At 40.0% G+C, this 22,007-nt stretch overlaps 1 protein-coding gene and 1 long non-coding RNA gene across 10 annotated transcripts in view; both read right to left on the bottom strand.

Moving 5' to 3' along the window:
• LOC147365974 (uncharacterized) overlaps window positions 1-6,457 on the bottom strand; it is a 193,182-nt gene extending 186,725 nt beyond the window's left edge. For all 4 annotated transcript variants that reach the window (XR_015133097.1, XR_015133096.1, XR_015133099.1 and 1 more), the window contains exon 1: window positions 6,039-6,457. This is a non-coding gene — a long non-coding RNA (uncharacterized LOC147365974). The remainder of the gene's footprint in view (window positions 1-6,038) is intronic.
• Window positions 6,458-11,673: 5,216 nt separating this feature from the next.
• The window catches only part of GPR63 (G protein-coupled receptor 63), a 127,703-nt gene continuing 117,369 nt past the window's right edge, over window positions 11,674-22,007 (bottom strand). For all 6 annotated transcript variants that reach the window (XM_086317668.1, XM_086317671.1, XM_086317672.1 and 3 more), the window contains one exon: window positions 11,674-17,166. In XM_086317668.1, coding sequence (XP_086173794.1) covers window positions 15,754-17,013 — 1,260 coding nt within the window. In that variant the 5' untranslated portion in view covers window positions 17,014-17,166 and the 3' untranslated portion in view covers window positions 11,674-15,753. The remainder of the gene's footprint in view (window positions 17,167-22,007) is intronic.

Raw genomic sequence — 22,007 nt, 5'->3', positions numbered from 1 at the left:
GAAATCTTGAGCCAGGTAAAATATTTTTTCCAAGGAAACTTGCAACCTTGATTCCAGGGGTAGAATATGAATCATAGTCAAGAAGTTACAGTAAGAATTTATGACCAACAGCAGATCCTAAAATTATAGTCATATTTATAAATAGAAAAATTAAGAACTATGGGTGGAAGGTAGGAGAATCTCATTCATGAGTTTTCACAAATCCTAAGGTCATAGACACATGAGGATGTTTATGATCCGCTTTTACATGTTGCACTTGTATGTCACATGGTTGACCTCCAGCACCATGGGTTCTATGTGATCTTCTACCCAGATGTACATGGGTCAGGAGCCCTTCCCCAGTGCCCATCTCTCAGTGGGAGTCAGGGGTATTTACTCAGACTTGCACAAAGTTGGGGCAGTTTAGCAGCAAGGCCTATGCACCCAGGATCCAGAAAACAGGATTTTCTACAACTACCATTCTATGGGATTGTGCCCAGTCCATTGCAGTCCTACAAGCATCCAGAGTCCAATATGGAACACATATTATTAAAATAAATATAGAAAATGGAAGGAGAGAGAAGAGCACAAGTTAGAGGAAGAGAGAAGAGAAAAACCAGCAGTTCCACTTACTAGAGCAGAATGCACATTTCTCATCATTGAGTAAAGGGCCCTTTGAATAGAAGGAGGGGAATATTCACAGAATTAGCTGGTTTCTCTAGGATGCAACTGTAAACATCCCCACTGATTGCACCTTCACACGGCAATGACACACTTCCTTCACTCACATAGTTTATCTCCAGTCTTCAGCCAACAAGAATGTATGGCTGGCTTGCCAACTTGCCATGCATAGACAACTGATTTTGTAGCCTACACTAATAAATCACACCTTTACACACTGTTCATGGGGTTCATGCTTTCAAACTGTGGTGCTGGAGAAGACTCTTGAGAGTCCCTTGGATAGCAGGGAGATCAAACCAGTCAATCCTAAAGAAAATCAACTCTGAATATTCATTGGAGGGATTGAGCTGAAGTTGAATTTCCAATACTTTGGCCACCTGATGCAAAGAGTTGACTAATTGGAAAAGACTCTGATGCTGGGAAATATTGAGAGCAGGAGGAGAAGGGGGACAATAAAGAATGAGATGGTTGGATGGCATCATCAATGCAATAGACATGAGTTTGGGTAAACTCCAGGAGTTGGTGATGGACAGGAAGGCCTGGCGTGCTGCAGTCCATGGGGTCGCAAAGAGTTGGACATCCCTTAGCGACTAAACAACAATAATAAATCATGAAAATATCGTGTAAGTTTCCATAAAGCCTTCCTGAGACATTCAGGTCCTCCTTGCCCTTAAATAAAACATATACCAACAACCAGAACTCCTTCCTATAGCCAGCAACACATTGTCTGATGCTCTCATAGAAATGAGAGGTGATGGAGGCAATTACTGCCAGGTAGGATGATCTGACATGGCCCAAAACTCTTCCAGAAATCCTGCATGGTGCTTTAGGAGGAGTCTGGTTGGTCATGAGTGTGGGACTGTTCATCCATTTGTCTCTCTTCTCAGCCAGGATATCAAGATAGTCACTCATTCTGGCTCACCCATAAATTTCACAGCCTTACATACAGAGTTCATCAACAGCATAAGGAAATCAAGGGGCCAGACTATGTCAGGGGAAATCTTAAGGAAGCTGGACCTGCATGTGGGGCAACTATCCAGGGCCACTACCAAACCGGGAGGGAAGTCCAATGTTCTTCAGTGGTTTCTTCTTTTTAGGATACTCTGGTCAGAAATGAAGAGGTCACTGTTGGCTCTACTGAGACAGAAAACACTGTGTTTTCACCAAAACTTATATCTTCTTCATCAGGAGTACACGACTAGACCACATTTCTCAGTCTCCATTGCAAGAAGGTATATCCAATGTGGCCAAAATTTTATCCAATGGAATATGGGGGAGAAGCAATGAATGCTACCTCCAAGCTTGGCCCTTAAAAGTCTCCCAGGTGTCCAGGCATGGTAACTTTATCCAGTCTATTGATATTGGCACATTAGAATTCACAGGCTGAAGATAGCAGAGTTTCTATCATCTTGGCTTCCTGAATGATTACTTGGAGCCAAACCAGGAATGTGTAAATTAAATTGTTATATGAAAAAGAAATAAATTATTGTGTTAAACTACTGCTCTGAGGACTTTGTTGTCAAAAAATCTAGCACTACTTTAATGAATACATGCACTGATGTTCACGTCACATTTGTGGTGCTGGGATAATAGCACTCAGAGTCATGGTTGGATCAGGGGAGACAATGGCCCAGGGTGGCCTGATATAGATAAAGAATTTCAATTGCAGAACAAGAAGGAAACAAACCTAACTGCTAGAAAAGCATTCCCAAAAGTCAGCGTCAAGGAAGGAAGCCATTCACAACAAAGTAAGTAATGGGGATTGAGCCAGGAGGCCTGTGAGTGAGTTGGGTTCTGGGGATGAAGACAAACAGAGCCCATGGTGTAGGATTTGGGCAGAGATATGAGGGCAGCAAAGGTCCATTTTCTGTGCAAATTCAGACAATGTCTGTCACTATCTTTAATAGCCAGCTCTTTATCCATTAGCTTCCTAAAGACTCTACTCACTGGTCTCATTTCTGCAAACCCCATTTCTCAAGAGCCAGTCATTTCCCAAATTCTTTTCTTTAACTTTGTCCTGTACCTGTCACACAGTGATGGTATTTTGATATTCTACTTCTTCACCATATCTGTGCCTTAGATTTCTACTTTTTTCATAATCTGGTAACTGATTGCTGAGTATGTTACTGGGAGTAGAGAAAGACTGCTGTTTTCACTCTCATGTTAAACTTTTACTGGCATAAACACTAGTGTGTGTCAGCCCGCAATCTGGGATTAAGTTGAAAGCACCCAGATGAGCCCTCAGGCTGCAGAAGAGGGCAAATGCTCAGGAAACCCTGCTTCTGAGACATCAGGACCTCATGACAAAAGCCACATACCTCTAGGCAGTCCATGATCTCTTGGCCAACCTAACATTCCTGAGGAAGGAGGTGTCAGATGTGGGTTGAAGTTCTGAATAGGAGCTTCACCAACCTGAGTCCCTCTCCACTATCCAAATCTCACCTGCCTCTCTAGTGATTACCATGTCTGAACCTCTTCCCAGGAAGAACCCCAATGCAAAGAATCATTCTTTGTTTATTGTTTGGACTATTTAGATCTCAAAAGACTTCCGCTGGCCCCAGCCTCTAAGAGCTGTGTGCCTGCTTGGCCCGTCTGGATTTCTGCCCTGTGTTAGGAAGTGCTCTGAGGACATACAGGCCAGTAAAGCTTCATAAGGCTCTGCGGCTTTTTGTGCTTATCTGCAAGAAACACATGACTTCAGGCCATAATAAGGATATTCATCTTGTGGGGTGGCACCTATGCAAATGATCAACACAGAGGAGTTCTCAGCCTTAGTAATGCTGAACCGAGTATCTACCAAAATGAAGGTGTGATGAATGCAGGCAGACCACCAAAGCCAGGAAATCATAGAAGAGTTGAGAAAAAGCTGAGGGCAGGACCAGAGGCAACAGGAGGAATCATGAAGTCCAAATTAGGTTGACTGGGACAATCAGGTTCTAAAGGACAATTTTTCATAAGTGAAGGAGAAATAAGGTGAAGGAAATAAGAATGCATAGGTGAGAAGTTGGATAGATAGCACCACAATGTGAAAAAAAAAAAAGCCTGAGTTTTGGTGCTGACAAAGAGTTGAATTCCTGTATCTCCACTTTATATATCCTGTGGTCTCTTAAATTCATTCAACGATTAACTTAAAACCTTGAAGGATTTGTAAAACAGATTGATAATACCTATTTCCTAGAATTATTATAAGAATTAGAGGCTTCCCTGGTGGTTCAATGGCTAAGACACCACACTCTCAATGCAGGGAGCCCGGGTTCGATTCCTGGTCAGGGAACTAGGTTCCACATGTTACAACTATGACCCGGTGCAGCTAGTTGCTAGCTCGCTAAGCAAGTAAATACTTTTTAAAAAGAATTAGAGATTAGTACTTGCACCATTTAACAGGCATCAAATAAATGATGGATGTCATTAATATGATTACTTGTGTGTGGACTTTCTATAGGCTTTAAACAGCAATCACAGTCTTACCCAAGAGCCAGTGACTGAAATCATTCTTTATAATGCCTATCCTGCTCCAATCAAAAATGAATCTTTACTTAGTACTTAGACCTTTTAGTATTTATTCATTGAACATAGTAAGTAAACTCCTTTTATACATAAAAGGCTGAGCTAGCTGCCAAAAACACAGCACTACCCAGGCATATACCATATTGTTACCTGTTTCTATGTGGCTATACATCTTGTTTTAAACTGTCAGTATTTTAAAACTATGTTACTAAATATAAGTTTTCTGCATTTCCACACAACACTGTACTGATGTGGCTGCCTTTTTTGTTCGCCTAACATTTCTCTTTTTTTGAATCAACCCTTTGTTCTGGCACCATGTTAATGCACCTTTTGGTATATTTATACATGTCATGTCTTGGATTGACTTTTTATTCCAAGTTTCTTCCTGGCAAACATAATGAGCACAGTGAGCTTGCTTAATAAATGTTACATAATAGTAACTATTAAATGTTCCTTTAAAATCTCAAGCCGTTTTTTATCTTTTGCTTCTACTTTGAGATAATTATATACTTCTCCAAAGCTATTTATAGCCCCCATCAGGAAGAACAGCTGAAAAAAAAAAAAAAAAATGTGTTCCCGGTCCTGCCAAAACTATGGTGAAAGTGATTTAAACTCCGAATTTCTGTTGCAAATGTTCCGATGGCATTCAACATATGGAAGTCTAATTCTAGCAATAGGAAACTTCTTCCAACCAGAGTCTCCCCAGTGGAGGTGGTTATTAAATACATCTTGTCCATATCACCATCATCATTCATTTACCAACAAACTGAGATCACACAAAACCAGTTATGAAACACACCTTTTACTTGTTATCGGTCCATCTGCATCTGCTTCTCAGCTGCACAGTGAGTCACGTCCTCCTCTACCCTTTGAAGTCTGAACCCCAGCATATTTAGTCAAGACCGCAAGATGTAGCCACAGACCAGCCTCACAAGAAGAGCAGAGGACCTCCTCCGTGCCATGACTTGCACATTACAGGGTCAAAAAAATTATATACATATGCACACTACTCTGAGGGTTGCCAGGTTTAGCAAATAAAAATTTAGCAGCCCTATCCATTCCACACAATCGTCTCCCAAACTAGCCTTAAAACCCTCTAATTAGTTTCTCCCCTAAGTCAAGGCAGCAGGTTTATACAGTGGGCAGCTCGCTGGACTTGGACACTGAGGCTCTATGTGCCGACCTTAGTACTTGCTACTTGGCTTGGGTAAGTCCATTCTGATTTTAACCATCAAGATTTTATCAAAGGTCCATTTCCAGACTTGTAGGAGCCACCCCTCTCTGTGAGCCATGGCACTAGGCACTGGAGAAGCAACAAGCAAGCACAGTGCCCCGCCCTCGCCCCCGGGGAGCTTAGGGCCTAGTAGGAGAGAAAGGTGAGAAGGCCAGGGAGAAAGGGAGGGCTAGAAATCAAGACAAAGCTGATTTTGTTTTTTGGTTGTCAACACATCTCTGTTAGACTCCATTCCTCTATTTCTCTATTTCCCTTCAGCGTGCAGCTTGTTTTACTGTACATGTTTTCATGAGAAGCCTTTTGCCCTGGAGAGAGATCTAACAGAACCTGTTGCTTGGCAATTGCAGCCTTCACAAAGGTGAACATATAATATTGTGATGTCTTGGAATCCAAGTTAATCACAGCATTTGTATAGCTTTGGGGAAGCTTAAGAAAACTCCATATTTCTTCCTGTCAGAGGCAAATGTCTTCTGAGCCATTTGCAGTTGCTTTGCTCATTAGATGAATCCTGGAAGGTGGGGTGAGAGCACGTGAAATTCTCTGGGTACTAACAGTTTCCCAAGGAGTCCTCGGCACCCATGAAGAAAAAGTCCTGCCAGCCTAGGTCCAGAAAAGCAAAAGTAATAGCGATACTTACCAGACAAGTTTGGGATATGTACATCCTGGGTAGGTCCCAGTTTGTGTCCAAACTGAGAACAAAATGCTCGACCCACGCTGGGAACCAGCCGCTCCTGGCCTGTGTGCCTTTTGTCCTCAAGCTCAACCTTTTTAGCGGTAAATCTTGGATGATGAACTTAAAAAAATGTGCTTTCTTACAAATATAAACATTCTATTGTTCTTTCTACTAGTGAAAATGCACATATTCAATTAAAAGACATTCCAAGATTATTTATTTGGCCTCTGTTAGCTTGGTTACTGTATTTTTTCCAAAACTGGAAAGCTCATTTTCCAGCCCTTCGTTCTCTGATGCTAAAATCCCACTAAGTGCTTCTGAGCTCTAAAGTTGGGAGCTGATGAGCTGGGCTTGAGTTCCTGTTCTACCTCCTAACTGCTGTGAGACGTTGGGAAAGTCATCTAATCATTTAAACCTGTTTCTTCATCTGCTTATTAGTGGACACAGCTGATCCCCGAACAACGGGTTAAGTATCTTCACCCTCCAAAAAGTGGGAAATTCAGGTAGAACTTAAAGGTCAGTGCTCCAGCCCCGTAGCTCTTGCAGCCAAGATTTGACCAACCACGGATCTTGTAGTCTAGTGTATTTACTATTAAAAAATTTCAAATGTGAGCGTACCTGAACAGATGCTCAATAAGATAAATTACACAATTAAATTCTTTTCATTGTTTGCAAAACTATATAAAGAGGGCTTTTATATATATACATATATATATATATATATATACACACACACAAATGCTGTTGTCAACTAATGAATTCTATTTACTATACCAATCATAAGTTAAGAGGATGTTAAAACACAGCCATTTTATGTCAGGCTGAAGGAGTCCTGGTTGGCAACATAACAGGAGTGTCAAAGCTGGCAGCAGGACCTCAGGGTTCTTGACTTTATCACTTCCACCTTCTCTTCCAAAATCTGGGCTACTATAAATCCTGTGGAACTTCAGACAAACCAATACATTCTTGAACTCCAAGTGCACACCAGCATGAAACTCTTTCCAAAAGGGGTTGTGACATCTGTGCAGTCTAGGAAACTGTCTGGGTAGCTAAGTATTCCCAAAATTTCTGCCACAGTCAGCAAGTTCCTGAAGGTCCTATGATATTAGAGATGGTATATCCAGGGCTCCAGGGGCCCAGATAGCTTGACAACTCGATTTTGATTCAGCCTAATCTACTTAATGACTTAAAGAATAAACCAATCTAGGTTTTGTGCTAATACCTACAACTTTGTGTATAGGTTTTTCTGCCATGATTATTTTATCTAATGCATGGACAGGAATAATCACCTAGTATGATGCTTAGTAAGTATACTAGTCACACTAGAAACTCAGTTCTATTATTGGGGAATAATAGGAGCAAGGTGTTCTAAAAAACTGTGAACTTTAGCATTAGGCCTAGATTTGAATCCACCTGAAAAGTTACTTAATCTCTTGGGAACAGAATTGGAAAAAGGAGAAAATACTATGGATTGAAATAAAGTGTATTTTGACTATGTTAAGTGGCCAAAATATGGCATGCATGCTTAGCCTCTCAGTCATCTGACTCTTTGTGACCCCCTTGAACTGAAGCCCACCAGGCTCTCCTGTCCATAGGATTCTCCAGGCAAGAATATTGGAGTAGGTTGCCATTTCCTACTTCAGGGGATCTTCCCAACCCAGGGATCAAACGCGTGTCTCTTGCATTTCCAGTATTGGCAGGTGGATTCTTTTATCACTGAGCCACCTGGGAAACCCATTTAAAACATGGCACTCATCATCATTATTATTGTTAGCATGTTTTTATTTTGTGGTTAATATTGTCTCAACCATTTATGCTTTCAAATTTCTTAGAAGAAAGGCATCATCCTTGCTAAGTATCACTATAATTAAAGTTTATATAAGAAGAAAGTTAATTTATGAAATCATCTGATCAATTATTATTACTCCCTTTTGAGAAGTTTCACAGTGCTGTGAAATTCACAGATACTATGTCCTGTGATTATGTGAATTTGAATATAATGCAGTCAGAATGTCTCCCATCCTCTTCAACATACTTATCTTGGTCATGACATTAATCTCAACACTGAGATTTATGCGACTGAGTTTTTTACACTAATACTATAGCATTATTTGTTGCTGTTGTTTAGTCACTAAAAGTGACAGTTTGCAACCCCATGACTGTAGCCCACATGCCAGACTCCCCTGTCCTTCACTACCTCCCAGAGTTTGCCCAAGCTCATGTCCATTGAGTCGGTGATGCCATCTAGCCATCTCATGTCTGCTGCCCCCTTCTCTTCCTGTCTTCAATCTTGCCCAGCATCAGGGTCTTTTCCAATGAGTTGGCTCTTTGCATCAGGTGACCAAAGTATTGGAGCTTCAGTTTCAGTATCAGTTCTTCCAATGAATATTCAGGGTTGATTTCCTTTAGGATTGACTGGTTTGATCTCCTTGCACTCCAAGGGCCTCTCAAATCTTCTCCAGCACCAGAATTCAAACGCATCAATTCCTCAGTGCTCAGCTTCCTTTCTGGTCCAACTCTCACATCCATACATGACTACTGGAAAAACCATAGCTTTGATATTTTAAGTTTGGATGTTATCACTGCAATGGTCTTGATGTCTTGAAGGTCCATGACATTGTACACGATGCAGGGATCAAGACCATCCCCAAGAAAAAGAAATGCAAAAAGGCAAAGTGGTTAAGGAGGGCTTACGAATAGCTGTGAAAAAAAAGAGAAGCGAAAAGCAAAGGAGAAAAGGAAAGATATACCCATCTGAATGCAGAGTTCCAAAGAACAGCAAGGAGAGATAAGAAAGCCTTCCTCAGTTATCAGTGCAAAGAAATAGAGGAAAACAACAGAATGGGAAAGACTAGAGATCTCTTCAAGAAAATTAGAGATACCAAGGGAACTTTTCATGCAAAGATGGGCACAATAAACGACAGAAATGGTATGGACCTAACAGAAGCAGAAGATATTAAGAAGTGACAACAATACACAGAAGAACTACGCAAAAAAGATCTTCACAACCCAGATAATCACGATGGTGTGATCACTCACCTAGAGCCAGACATCCTGGAATGTAAAGTCAAGTGGGTGGGCCTTAGGAAGCATCACTATGAACAAAGCTAGTGGAGGTGATGGAACTCCAGTTGAGCTATTTCAAATCCTGAAAGATGATGCTGTGAAAGTGCTGCACTCAATATGCCAGCAAATTTGGAAAAGTCAGCAGTGGCCACAGGCCTGGAAAAGGTCAGTTTTCATTCCAATCCCAAAGAAAGGCAATGCCAAAGGATGCTCAAACTACTGCACAATTGCACTCATCTCAAATGCTAGCAAATTAATGCTCAAAATTCTCCAAGCCAGGCTTCAACAGTATGTGAACCGTGAACTACCACATGCTCAAGTTGGATTTAGAAAAGCCAGGGGAATCAGAGATCAAAGTGCCAACATCCGCTGGATTATCGAAAAAACAAGAGACTTCCAGAAAAACATCTATTTCTGCTTTATTGATTACGCCAAAGGCTTTGACTTTGTAGATCACAACAAACTGTGGAAAATCCTTCAAGAGATGGGAAAACCAGACCACCTGAGAAATCTGTATGCAGATCAGAAAGCAACAGTTAGAACTGGACATGGAACAGCAGACTGGTTCCAAATTGGGAAAGGAGTAGGTCATATATATACACTTATATGCAGAGTACATCATGAGAAACGCTGGGCTGGATGAAACACAAGCTAGAATCAAGATTGCCAGGAGAAATATCAATAACCTCAGATATGCAGATGACACCACCCTTATGGCAGAAAGTGAAGCAGAACTAAAGAGCCTCTTGATGAAAGTGAAAGAGGAGAGTGAAAAAGTTGGCTTAAGGCTCAACATTCAGAAAACTAAGATCATGGCATCTGGTCCCATCACTTCATGGCAAATAGATGGGGAAACAGTGGAAACAGTGAGAGACTTTATTTTGGGGGGCTCAAAAATCACTGCAGATGGTGATTGTAGCCATGAAATTAAAAGGCACTTGCTCCTTGGAAGAAAAGTTATGACCAACCTACACAGCATATTAAAAAGCAGGGATATTACTTTCCCAACAAAGGTCTGTCTAGTCAAAGCTATGGTTTTTCCAGTAGTCATGTATGGATGTGAGAGTTGAACTATAAAGAAAGCTGAGCACCAAAGAATTGATGCTTTTGAACTGTGGTGTTGGAGAAGACTCTTGAGAGTCCCTTGGACTGCAAGGAGATCCAACCAGTCCATCCTAAAGGAAATCAGTCCAGAATATTCATTGGAAGGACAGATGCTGAAGCTGAAGCTCCAATACTTTGGCCACCTGATGTGAAGAACTGACTCATTTGAGAAGATCCTGATCCTGGAAAGATTGAAGGTGGGAGAAGGGGACGATAGAGGATGAGATGGTTGTATGGCATCGCCAACTCAATGGACATGAGTTTGAGTAAACTCTGGGAGTTGGTGATGGACAGGGATGCCTAGCATGCTGCAGTCCATGCGGTCACAAACAGTCGGACATGCCTGAATGACTGAACTGAACTGAACTGAACTCTGCCCAGGCTACAGTCCCTAGTTTTTCCATCAAACACTATCTAAGTGGTGCTGTGAAGATGTTTTGTAGATGTGGTTAAAATCTACAATCAGTCCACATTAACTGAGAGATTTTCCTAAACAATCTGGATAGGTCTGACTTAAGCAGTTGAAAGGCTGAAAGCAGAAGGGAGGCTGTTCTGAGAAGGAAGAAATTCTGCCTCAGCAGAAACTGACAGCAACTTCAGCTTGTGCCTGTGATTTCCAGCCTGTCCTACAGGACAGCCCGCCCTCTGGCCTTCAAATCTGCACAGCCAGCCCCACAACCATGTAAGCCAACTCTTGCAATAGATCTCATAATAAATACGTTTTACTAGTTCTGCTTCCCTGGGTTAAATCCTGACTGATACACCCGTGAAATATTTATTTTTTTCTTTTTGCATTAAATCTAACTGACTGCACCTTGACATAGAAGGTAGACACTTCTCCTAAAGGTTCTCTTTATTATGAGTAGAGTGCAGCTAATTATTTTCACAGTAGATGTGAACATGCTTTTAATTCAACATTTTCCATTTTGCTATATCTTACCTTTCCATTTCAAAAGAAACTATTAGATGTAGATTTAATGACAACCTTCCTTTGTAAATCAACCTTCTATTGTAACTTAAAAATAAATATATTTATCTTTTGCATATAAGTGAAAAGGAAAATAAAACCCTCGTGTCTAGTTGGCAAAAATTGAAACTCCTCTAAAAATGAATGATATTTTCTAAAGATTTAAAAGTAGGTTTTAGAAAGGCCTTAGATTTTAGAAAAGTACAGTATGAAGTCATTCCATCAAAACAGAAGCAAATATTGTCACTGATTTGCCAGTGACAATGCGATTTCAAATGACTTAGCAGGAAAATTTTTATAACTCTCCTAGACAGAATGTCTTAAAACTATCTCTTAATACTAGTCTTTTGCCAAGTTTCATTTCATCCTTAATTGCTCTGAGAACTTCTAAAACCAGAATACAGTTACACACATAAAGGCTTTGAGAGCTAATTTGAAAATAAAAACCCAGAGGAAGTAGGATTGAAACTAAACTCAGATTTTAATTGAACAGAAAGTATTATTCATGACAATTTTTTTTCTAAGATAAATGAAGTAGTCCTTTAAAAATACTCCACTTTTAGAAATGTTAGACATTTATTCATTTTCTTACTGGTAGCTCTTTTCCTGGCTGTAATAAGAATATGCACAAATAATCATACATTTTGATTTTGAATATTACAACCCAAAATTCAAAGTGATTTTTTCATATAGGTTAGGTACCATTGTAAAATAAATTAATTTTAATTACAAAGGACTAGTACCAATTAATATCTAAGAACTGTATTACCATTTACTTGTAATAACAAACATGTGCTTTGACATTTTCATTTATTATAAAAACTGAGTTTTCAATGAAGACTATGGTTGTGAAAATCTGAATTAAACAGTCCTTTAAACATTAAAAATCATGGAAGTATAAAATAGCAAGCAAGTGAACATTTTTCCTGTGATATATACATAAATATTTTCATGTAAACAAAAGCAAATATTAAGTTAAGTATCCTTGTCAGCAACTGAAATACATAGATTTAAATGGTTGTTTTATTTTTTCCATGCTTCCATTGAACACAACTGGCGTAAAGAGCAATAGGAATTGGAGGAATCTTTGCATTCCCCTTACTCTTCAGGAGGTTACATACAATAAAGATACCTCTCATCTAGAAAAGAAAATATGAGAGGAATCAGATTCCAAAAGGCATCACTTTCAATTGTGAAGTCATCTTTTCACTCTACTTTGAAACTATATGTTTTATCAGAACTTTGCGGGTTGAAAGATAATAAAGCTGATACTGGAGTGATCCAACACTAACACATGTGGCAGCAAATTAGGCCAATGATATACAGATTTTCCTCTAAATGCGGATTATCCATGCACTGGGAGATAAGGGCTTCCAACACAAATCAAACATTTTTTGGAAAAAACAGACAATTTTTAAGTGGATATATTTCCCACAGGAGTGTTTCTTGAAGTATGCCCCACAGACCATCTGAACCAGAATCAGACCACATACTCAACAAATAAAAGTGGGCCTTGGTGGGCCCAGTGCCCCTCTGGGGCCCTGGTGACCTGTATTTATTGTTAACAAGCTCCCCTGGGAAGATTTAAATGCAGATGAATATTTGAAAGTTTGAATATCACTATTTCAGATTATTAAGGATTTCTTTTGACTCTTTCTTTTGACCACAAACACTTCATTATCTCTTTCCTGCTTCTTACTTATTAGCCTGAAGGAAAAAGAAAAACATTTCTGATGATGTCAGCCAGTGGTGATAACTCATAGTGGCACTTTTTTTCCATCAAGAAAATACAGAATAGGCAACATATGATACTACACCTAAATTCTTCAAAGCTATACCACAGCACTTTTTTTTTTAAGCTTTCAAAATGTATACGTGATAAAAATGTTCAAAATGGTTTGTAAACTGTCATCTGATCAATCAAGACAATCCAGTAGAAAGAGAACTGCTGTTTGGTGTGGGTGCTGAATTCTCACAAAGGACCCTCTTGGTCATCTTTCACAAACGCTGAGCCTCTTAGCAGTGAGCTCTTCCCAACGCTGCACTGCCTACCAGCAGAACTGAAGTTACCTGAGGATTGCTCATAAAAACAGGACAAAGGAAACAGCTGTCTCAACTCCAGCGATGAAAGGTGTCTCAAGATCTACTACCAACATGTAAGATGAATACAGATCACACTGACTTTCCTCAGATAAAGTCTAATTTCAAATAGACTTATTAATATCTGCCTAAAATCTAGCTTATATTGAAAATGGAAACCATGATACACTTCAACGTGCTACTAATATCTACTACAGTGTTTATGCTCTATAAGATCCCAATGGATAAAAGCAATTTTACCTGTGAATAATATAAACAAGAAACCAAAGAGGTAGGTGAGTCTCATCAGAAGATGATCTCAAAACATGTTGAATAACATGCTTGAGTCCCCAAGGACAAGTTAACTGGAAAATGAGTCCCAATAACAAGATCACTGCCTCAAGAACAGTGTTTCTTGGGTCTTTCATGATGACATCCACCTCCCAAACACCTAACTCCTGCCATGGTGCCACATGCTCTTCAGACATTCAATTTTAAGAAACATCTAAAGAAGTAAAATGTAAGAAAAAATAATACTGGAGACCAAAGAGTGATGCTGATGTCAGCTGAGCTCTTCAAAAAATCTCTACTCTCACATTACAATTGGAAAAGATCTTGAAGATTCATCTAGTCCAACTCTCTGGTTGTACAGCTAAAGAAACAGAGGCTCACTTCCCACTGGTGACAAAGCATGACAATTCTGAAAACATGCTATAAATCCAAAAGAAGTTCATGGTTAACTTGACTATTTATAAAGTCCATGATGTAGCCAGCAGGCTACACTTTCAGCACTTACGGCCTTAGTCTGAAGCCCCATCTCTGGGGACTGTCTAGTTCCTAGAATTGGAGAGAGAGGGCACCGAAGGCCCCGGATACACGTAGGGCAGATTATCAGCAAGAGAAGAAGAATTTGAAACCCTGGACCTGCCCCAATGAAAACTTGCTCAAGGCTCAGACCAGGGTTTCTGTTCACCTCTAAGTATTCACATTCTTCAACAGCCAGCTCTGCTCTGGGCGAGCACTGGGGCAACCACAGCATTCTGTCCAGAACATTGAGAAATACAGCTGGACAACTGGAAACATCCAAACCTACAGGGCAAAGACCTATAGACAGCTGTATTTAACTGCTCGATAATGGTCACTTGTTTTGCAAATCAAAAATCTGCCTTATTTCCTTATACCCTTATCTAAGATTTTTAAATTCCACTTTATAAAGGAGGTTATGAATGATTTTATTTTTTTCCTTTCTATTTTCCAGACTTTCCGTAATGTAATTCCTTTTGGTAATTAAAAGAAAAAAAATGAAGCTATTTTTTTTTTAAAGAAGGTTTCAGTCCTAAAAAAAAAAAAAGAAAGAATACACATAGTTTCCCTGTTGGTCATGGAACTTCCAAACCTGAAGGAGGTGTCTGTGTGGTATAGCAGAACAGCAGTCTCAGGACTCAGATGGATTTTCTGACCCCAGCTCTACCACTAACCTTGGGCAAGGTTTAAGTCTCTTTGAGACTTGCCTTCTTCGTCTGCAAAAGGAAGAAATAATAACCTCCCTCACAGCACACTGTGAGGATAAAATGATGCACAGCGCCTGGCTCCTGGTAGACGTCTAATTAAATGGTGACCCTTTTCCCTACTGAACTCAGAGAATCCGTGAGTAAAAGGAATCAGCACAGCCCCCACCAGCCACAGCCTCTCTGCATTTCATTTACATTTTCGAGGGTGCTCCATCTTCTCAACTCTGCCCTATTTCTCTGAAGATTCACTATTGTGCTTAGAAAAAGTTCTCTATTTTTATGTTCTCTCCTTTAAAACTACATGCAGATAAAACATTTTTTTAACTATCTTGCTAGAAATAATGCAATGTTTCCTAAAGCACAACATGTCATGTATAAAAGCAATTCTGAAAAACATGACTGAATTAGTCTGTACATTGTTTCTTAAAGTGCACCAAAGTAAATATTAATGACCTTTAAAATGTCACTCACCCCCTTGGGTTATTTTTCTTAAATAAAACTATCTACTGAGATGTATGTGGTTTTTGGCTCCAACGTGATGGCAAAAAGCAGCAGTGTCTTCCAGGAAAAAAAAAAATTTGATAAACTCAACTAAGCATATCTTAGCAGCATACAATATGCCTAAAATTCAATGTAACTTCAGGCTCAATAAAGCACAATCCTGATTCCTGACAGAAACAAAATCAACTGAAGTTACAGAAAACCATCTCCCCACCCTAAATCAAGGATTTCTCTTGAACCCTGGAGGTAACACTTGGGATCACTTCCCTATTGTGTATCCCTGGTAACAGACTTATAACTAATCACCATCCTTTATTTACATTGCACACATACACATATATACATACCCTATGAATAAAACAACAAAGTTTAAGTGGAGAAGCCATGAGAAAGAAAATTCAAAGTCAGATAAAGAACAGCCATCACCCTAAATGTCAGGCAGTTCCAATATTCACACCACCGTCCGATGTTCCCCACACACATAGACAGCACTGGGGCGTATCCGTCGCCGTGTGTGACCAGGGAGCCGCGGCAAAATCTTGAAGGACTTAGGCATCATGTCCAAGCAGGCATCGTGGAATTTCTTAATCCTCCAGTAGTAAATCAGTGGGTTCAACGCAGACTTGAGGTAGCAGAGCCAGAGTAGCCAGGTGCTGATCTCAAAAAAGTTGTGCTGATAGTAAAAGTGCTTGCTGAACGTTGCCACAAGGCTGTAAGTGGTGAATGGGGCCCAGCAGACGATGAAGACAGCAAAGAGAATCAAAATGGTTGTGAAGGCACGCGTTTTAAAGCCCATGTCAATGCTCATCTGGAAGGGTCTCTGGAGACTCATGAGACCCAGTTTGCTGGCCTGGCTGAGGCATATACCTTCAGGGTAGCTGTGGATCCTCAAGGCATTGTGCCGAAGAGTATTGAGGATGCCCATAAAGGAATACAGGATCACCAGGAAGGGCAGGAAGAAAGAAATGAGAGAAATCAAAATCACATAAGCCTGGTAACCCGGATCGGTTGTGTACCCAAACACGCACTGGGGGGCTCGGGAAGGTATCTGCAGGTCAGGGTTCCCTACTGCCAAAGGAAAAGCTACACAAAAAGAAGTTGCCCAAGAAACTGCAATGAGAACCTTAGCCCTGTATGGATTTAGCTTATCCTGCCTCTGGACTATAATAAGAAACCTATCAATGCTAATGATGAGCAGGATGGCTACTCCCTCTATGACAAACAACCAGAAAAACATAGCAGATACCCTACAGAAGAATTTCCCGAAAATCCATCTGGTGGTAAGAATAGTGACCAAGGCCAAAGGCATGTTCAGCACTGCAAGCAACATGTCTGCAAAGGCCAGGCTGGCCAGGAGGATGTTAATGGCGGAGCGCATGGCAGCTTTTTGGTAAACCATGAGGCAAACAACCAAGTTGCCAAGAAAAGACACACACAGAATAAACATCATTAGAGCAGAAAGGATGATCTGGAGAGGCAGGTTGAGGCTCTTGGAAGCTGCTGGTGTTGGGGACACAGCTGTACTATTCACTGTTAAGGAACTCATCCCAGTGGGAGCCAGGCTTTCAACACTGTATCTAAGCAGTGGACCAACGCCAGGGTGCTGGAATGGTGGAGGGACTGTAATATTCATGTAGGTGTTTTCATAAACTACAAACGTTGTGTTGGATGCCCCAGCATGGGATGCCGTCAACACTGCGGAGACGACCATGGTTTCAACAGGATGGAAGCTGGAGTTGTCAGAGATGTGAGTGTTCTTCAAGCATTTTAACACAGAGCAGCAGGATCAGGTTTCACTGATGAGCTTGGAAACATATTCTGAAAATGGGAGAAAGATGTCCATCTTCCACAGGAGTCCTTTTGCCTGAAAACAAGTCCAAAACACAAAAAAATAAATGGGAGTGAGTTTTGTACATATCATTTAACTCCTTACTCTTTATCCTGAAGGACCTATTTTACTTTTTTTAACTCTTTAAAAATATTTAAGTTTCTAGACTAGTCATCACTAAAATATTGTTCTGTTTGTAGTCAACTATAATGGAAACTTCATGACTTCCATATATAAAGTGAAAGTGAAAAGAATAAAAATGTATTACTGCCTCAAACGCCAAAAGTATTACCTTACAGTTAATTTTTCTTTCAAATTTCCAGGATCAGCATAGCCTTTTCACAGTTACTATTAATACAGATTTTATTATCTGTTTGTCCTGAGAGTATTAACAGTTTTCTTGATAGCTCTTTGGTACAGGTTTATATTCCATTCTTAAACTAGCCCGAAGCTAGCTGACAAAGAACCCTGAAATCAGTTTCCTATTTAATACATGATAATCAAACACTTTTGCTTTCACAGCTTCACAAGTAGACACTACCCTTATTTTCAATGAGGGTCTAAAGCAGTTTTCTGGCTCTCTATTTTATTTGTGTTTTTTTCCCAGAATCCTACCACTCTACTGAAGAAGTTCTTCAAGAAAAGAAGAAAAGTTATCTGTAAAATGTCTTGGTCATATTTTGAAGACTTCCTTTCTTTTTCCAAAGCTCTCTTTGATCCTCATATTCTCTCTTCTTTCCCATGCCCACCCATTTCCATCCTTTATTTTCTGAAATAAATACTTCTATCTTCTCAATTTCTTTTTCCTAAGATCAACCTTACTGTAATGCCAGCAACTTGATTAAAATGTCAACCAAGAAATAAAGGATTCTAAAGAAGATGACTGGGAAAATATTCAGGTGTGAAGAAGAATGCACTCTAGAAAACTTACAAAGATATTTCACTTCTTGCTCCAAAAAGCTTCTTATCACCTTTCTCTTCTCCTTACCCCCAACTTCTTAACAATTCCTGTAACCCGTGAGTTTTCTGTAAACAACTTTCTTAATCTATTATCTTCCTAACCTACTTTTGTGATGTAGGTTTTTCCTTTCTTACTGGAGAGGTAACTTTAACCTTTCTAATTATAAAGAACTCTCACTGGATGTCTGTGTAGATTCCTTTAACAAATCCAAAGATTGGGGATGGGCGAATTACACAGTAGTTTGCATGCATGTGTGTGTGCTAAGTCACTTTAGCCGTGTCTGACTCTTTGCAACTCAATGGACTGTGGCCTCCCAGGCTTCTCTGTCCATGGGATTCTCCAGGCAAGAATACTGGAGCGGGTTGTCATGCCTTCTCCAGAGGATCTTCCCGACCCAGGGTCAAACCTGTGTCTCTTGTGTCTCCTGAATTGCCAGGCAGGTTCTTTTCCACTAGCACCACCTGGGAAGCCCCATATTAATTGTTTAAGATGATGCCATAATTTTCATTATTTGAACTTACAATTACTGAATGATTTTAGGAGTAAGTGCCAGAAGTCCATTTATTCATTTCTTGTAGTATAGAGGGTAGAAGCATTTCATTTGTGAGACCCAAGATCCAGCACTTTAACCAAATCATGGGCTCTCTAACATATTCCTATCTCTCCACAATCCCCAATTTGCTGTCCAGGGCTAACCATATGAATAAGAATATTCACCTATTTGTTCAAAATATTAATTTTACTATATACTTTCAATGTTATGGGCTTCACTCATACCAGCTCGGATGATAGAGAATCCACCTACACTGCAGGAGACTTGGGTTCAATTCCTGGGTTGGAAAGACCCCCTGGAAAAGGGAATGGCAACCCACTCCAATATTCTTGCCTGAAGAATCCCAGGGACAGAGGAGCCTGGCAGGCCACAGCCCATGGAGTCACAAAGAGTCCGATACAACTGAGTGACTAACACTTCACTTCACTGTTATAGCTTAATTTCTTTGTCTCTACAAACAGGTATATTTTCTAAGGAAAACATACCTGGATAAGATGCTCCACTAAGCCAGTGACTCTCAAACTTTATTAACCACAAAGGACCGTGGGGAAAGTCTCTTTATAACTATATAATCAGCCCAAGTCTCTTTATAACTTCACAAATATACATACAAATAAGCATAAAGACTGTGCTTACTGCATACCTCAGCCTCAATATGGTTCTATCTCTAGAGAAAAATCATAAATGTATATCTTAGGCAAATGTGTATCTTTAAGCCTGAAGTAACAGCTGTAACTGCTTGACTAAAAAAGTAAATATATCCATCCTGAAGGAGCACACACTTAGCTTTCTAAAACTCTTATTTTCTAGACCATGCTGAGAACAAAACCAAAACCAAACAGAGCCAAAACAAAAATTTATTGTAAAAGATGCCTTTTAGGTTGTTCTATGTGCATATACAGTCACAATATTTTACTGCTGTTTTAAAAACTTCTAACTCAATTCACTCAATTATTCATCCATCAAATATTTATTTCAGAGCCTACTATGAGCCTGCCTGCCTCCTGAGACACCTGTTTGCAGGTCAAGAAGCAACAGTAAGAAATGGACATGGAACAACGGACTGGTTCCAAATTGGGAAAGGAGTACATCAAGGCTCTATGTTGTCACCCTAGCTTATTTAACTTCCATGCAGAGTATGTCATGCAAAATGCTGGGCTGGAAGAAGCACAAGCTGGAATCAAGATTGGCAGGAGAAATATCAATAACCTCAGATATGCAGATAACACCACACTTATGGCAGAAAGCGAAAAGGAACTAAAGAGCCTCTTGATGAAGGTAAAAGAGAGTGAGAAATCTGGCTTAAAACTCAGCATTAAAAAAACAAAGATCAAAGCATCTGGTCCCATCACTTCATGGGAAGTAGATGGGGAAACAATGGAAACAGTGACAGACTTTATTTTCTTGGGCTCCAAAATCACTGCAAACAGTGACTGCAGCCACAAAATGAAAAGACGCTTGCTCCTTGGAAGAAAAGCTATGACAAACCTAGACAGTGTATTAAAAACCAGAGGCACTACTTTGCCGACCAAGGTCCATCTAGTCAAAGCTATGATTTTTCCAGTAGTCATGTATGGATGTGACAGTTGGATCAAAAAGGAGGCTGAACACTGAAGAATTGATGCTTCTGAATTGTGGTGTTGGAGAAGACTCTTGAGTGTCCCTTGGACAGCAAGGAGATCAAACCAGTCAAGCATAAAGGAATATATGCAGATGTCCTGATCAGAAAAGATCCTGATGCTGGGAAAGATTGAAGGCAGGAGGAGAAGGGGACAAGAGTGGAAGAGATGGTTGGATGGCCTCACTGACTCAACGGACATGAGTTTGAGCAAGCTCCAGGAGACGGTGAAAAGACAGGGAAGCCTGTCATGCTGCAGTCCATGGCATCGCAAACAGTAGGACATGACTGAGTGACTGAACAATAAAAACGAGCGAGGCACTGGAGAAACACTGATGAACAAATGATTCCTGAATTTCTGCTTAAACTAGACAAATGAACCATAGACCCTGCTTCTCAAAATTACACTGAAATGACAGTATAGGGATATGAAAGATGCATCAATGGATAAGAGTTTTTGTAAATGTTTTAAGGCAAAGGCAGATGGTGGTGTGGTAACTGAACAGAGCAGAACAAAGAACTTTTTATCTTCAATACTTCCTAAGAAATATGCTTAGAAGCTGAAAAACTCTGTAGATCCCCAGAGAAGCTGTAGGGGAGGAGATACCAGGAAGTACTTTAAGTTTGGGTGGGGCAGAAAACTGGGAAATTGACTGAAAAATCTATATACAGAGCTATTGGAACCCCACTCTAGGTTTGTGGCTCATCTCCAGCAAACATATGAAAGAAGATACCCCCATGCCAGCAGCCCAAGTCGCTGGCACAACTGAAGCCAATAAGCACAAAACTTTAGCGAATCAGGGCACGGCTGGTCACAGCAGGACTGGATGGGTGTCTATACATTCAGCATGAGAACCTAGCCCCCTTCTCCACCCTGTTGCCAGAGGCCAGCAGCCAGGCATACATTACCAGGCAGGACTGAAGCACTCATCTTTTCCAGTAATTAAAAACTCCCAGAGGAAAAAAAAATACTCTAGATACTAACCTTTCATGGAGCCTCAAGAAAAATGCCAGCTTGGTGCCCAGTTACCTTGTATACTGAAGCCCATTTACTGTCAAGCCCAACCCATGCACACAGAGCTTCCAATCAGCTTTTCAGTACCCATTAAATATAAAAGTTGAATTTCCCAAATATATAAAGAGTCTATGAAAGGCTTACATAAAAGCAATGTTAAGGTAAACACTGAGGAAGATCTGAAATTTCTAATGTCAGAGAGCTTAACATACATGAACTTAATAACGCTTTTGCCCTGGTATCTATATGCTCTTCATTCATTGTACTCCTGGCTGAAAAATTAGGACTTCTGAATACTCATTGTAACTATGTCAAAAGATTCTTTCCTCTTAGAAATTCTTATCAAGTACATTGTGACCTGCAGTTTCTTTGAATTTCACAGTAGACTAAATCAAAGTTTTATACTTAATATTTGCATTTCCAGAGGAAATGGGACAGTAGCAACATAAGAACAGTAGAAAATTAGCTTAGGTTGGTAATACTTGCTTAGCAGTCCTAATGTTTAATCTGAACTAGTCTTTATTTGCCATTTGTTGGGTACTCTTATTACATATTCCAAGAAAAAATTAAAATTATATGTGAAGGTGCACGTTTATATATATATTCATACACACATACATACATATATACACCCCACGTGTAAACCTCAGATATGGCAGAAATTATTGAATTTATGATTCTTTCTCTTGTCTCAAGTATCTACAGAAACAACGCAGGGGCAATCAGGTTA

Source organism: Bos grunniens, chromosome 9 (genome assembly GCF_055505025.1).
Source record: "Bos grunniens cultivar Pamir isolate PY7600 chromosome 9, Bosgru_T2T1.0, whole genome shotgun sequence".
Taxonomy (NCBI): domain Eukaryota; kingdom Metazoa; phylum Chordata; class Mammalia; order Artiodactyla; family Bovidae; genus Bos; species Bos grunniens.
The sequence above is the reverse complement of the archived record's forward strand: the minus strand, read 5'-3'. Positions and strand labels throughout refer to the sequence as shown.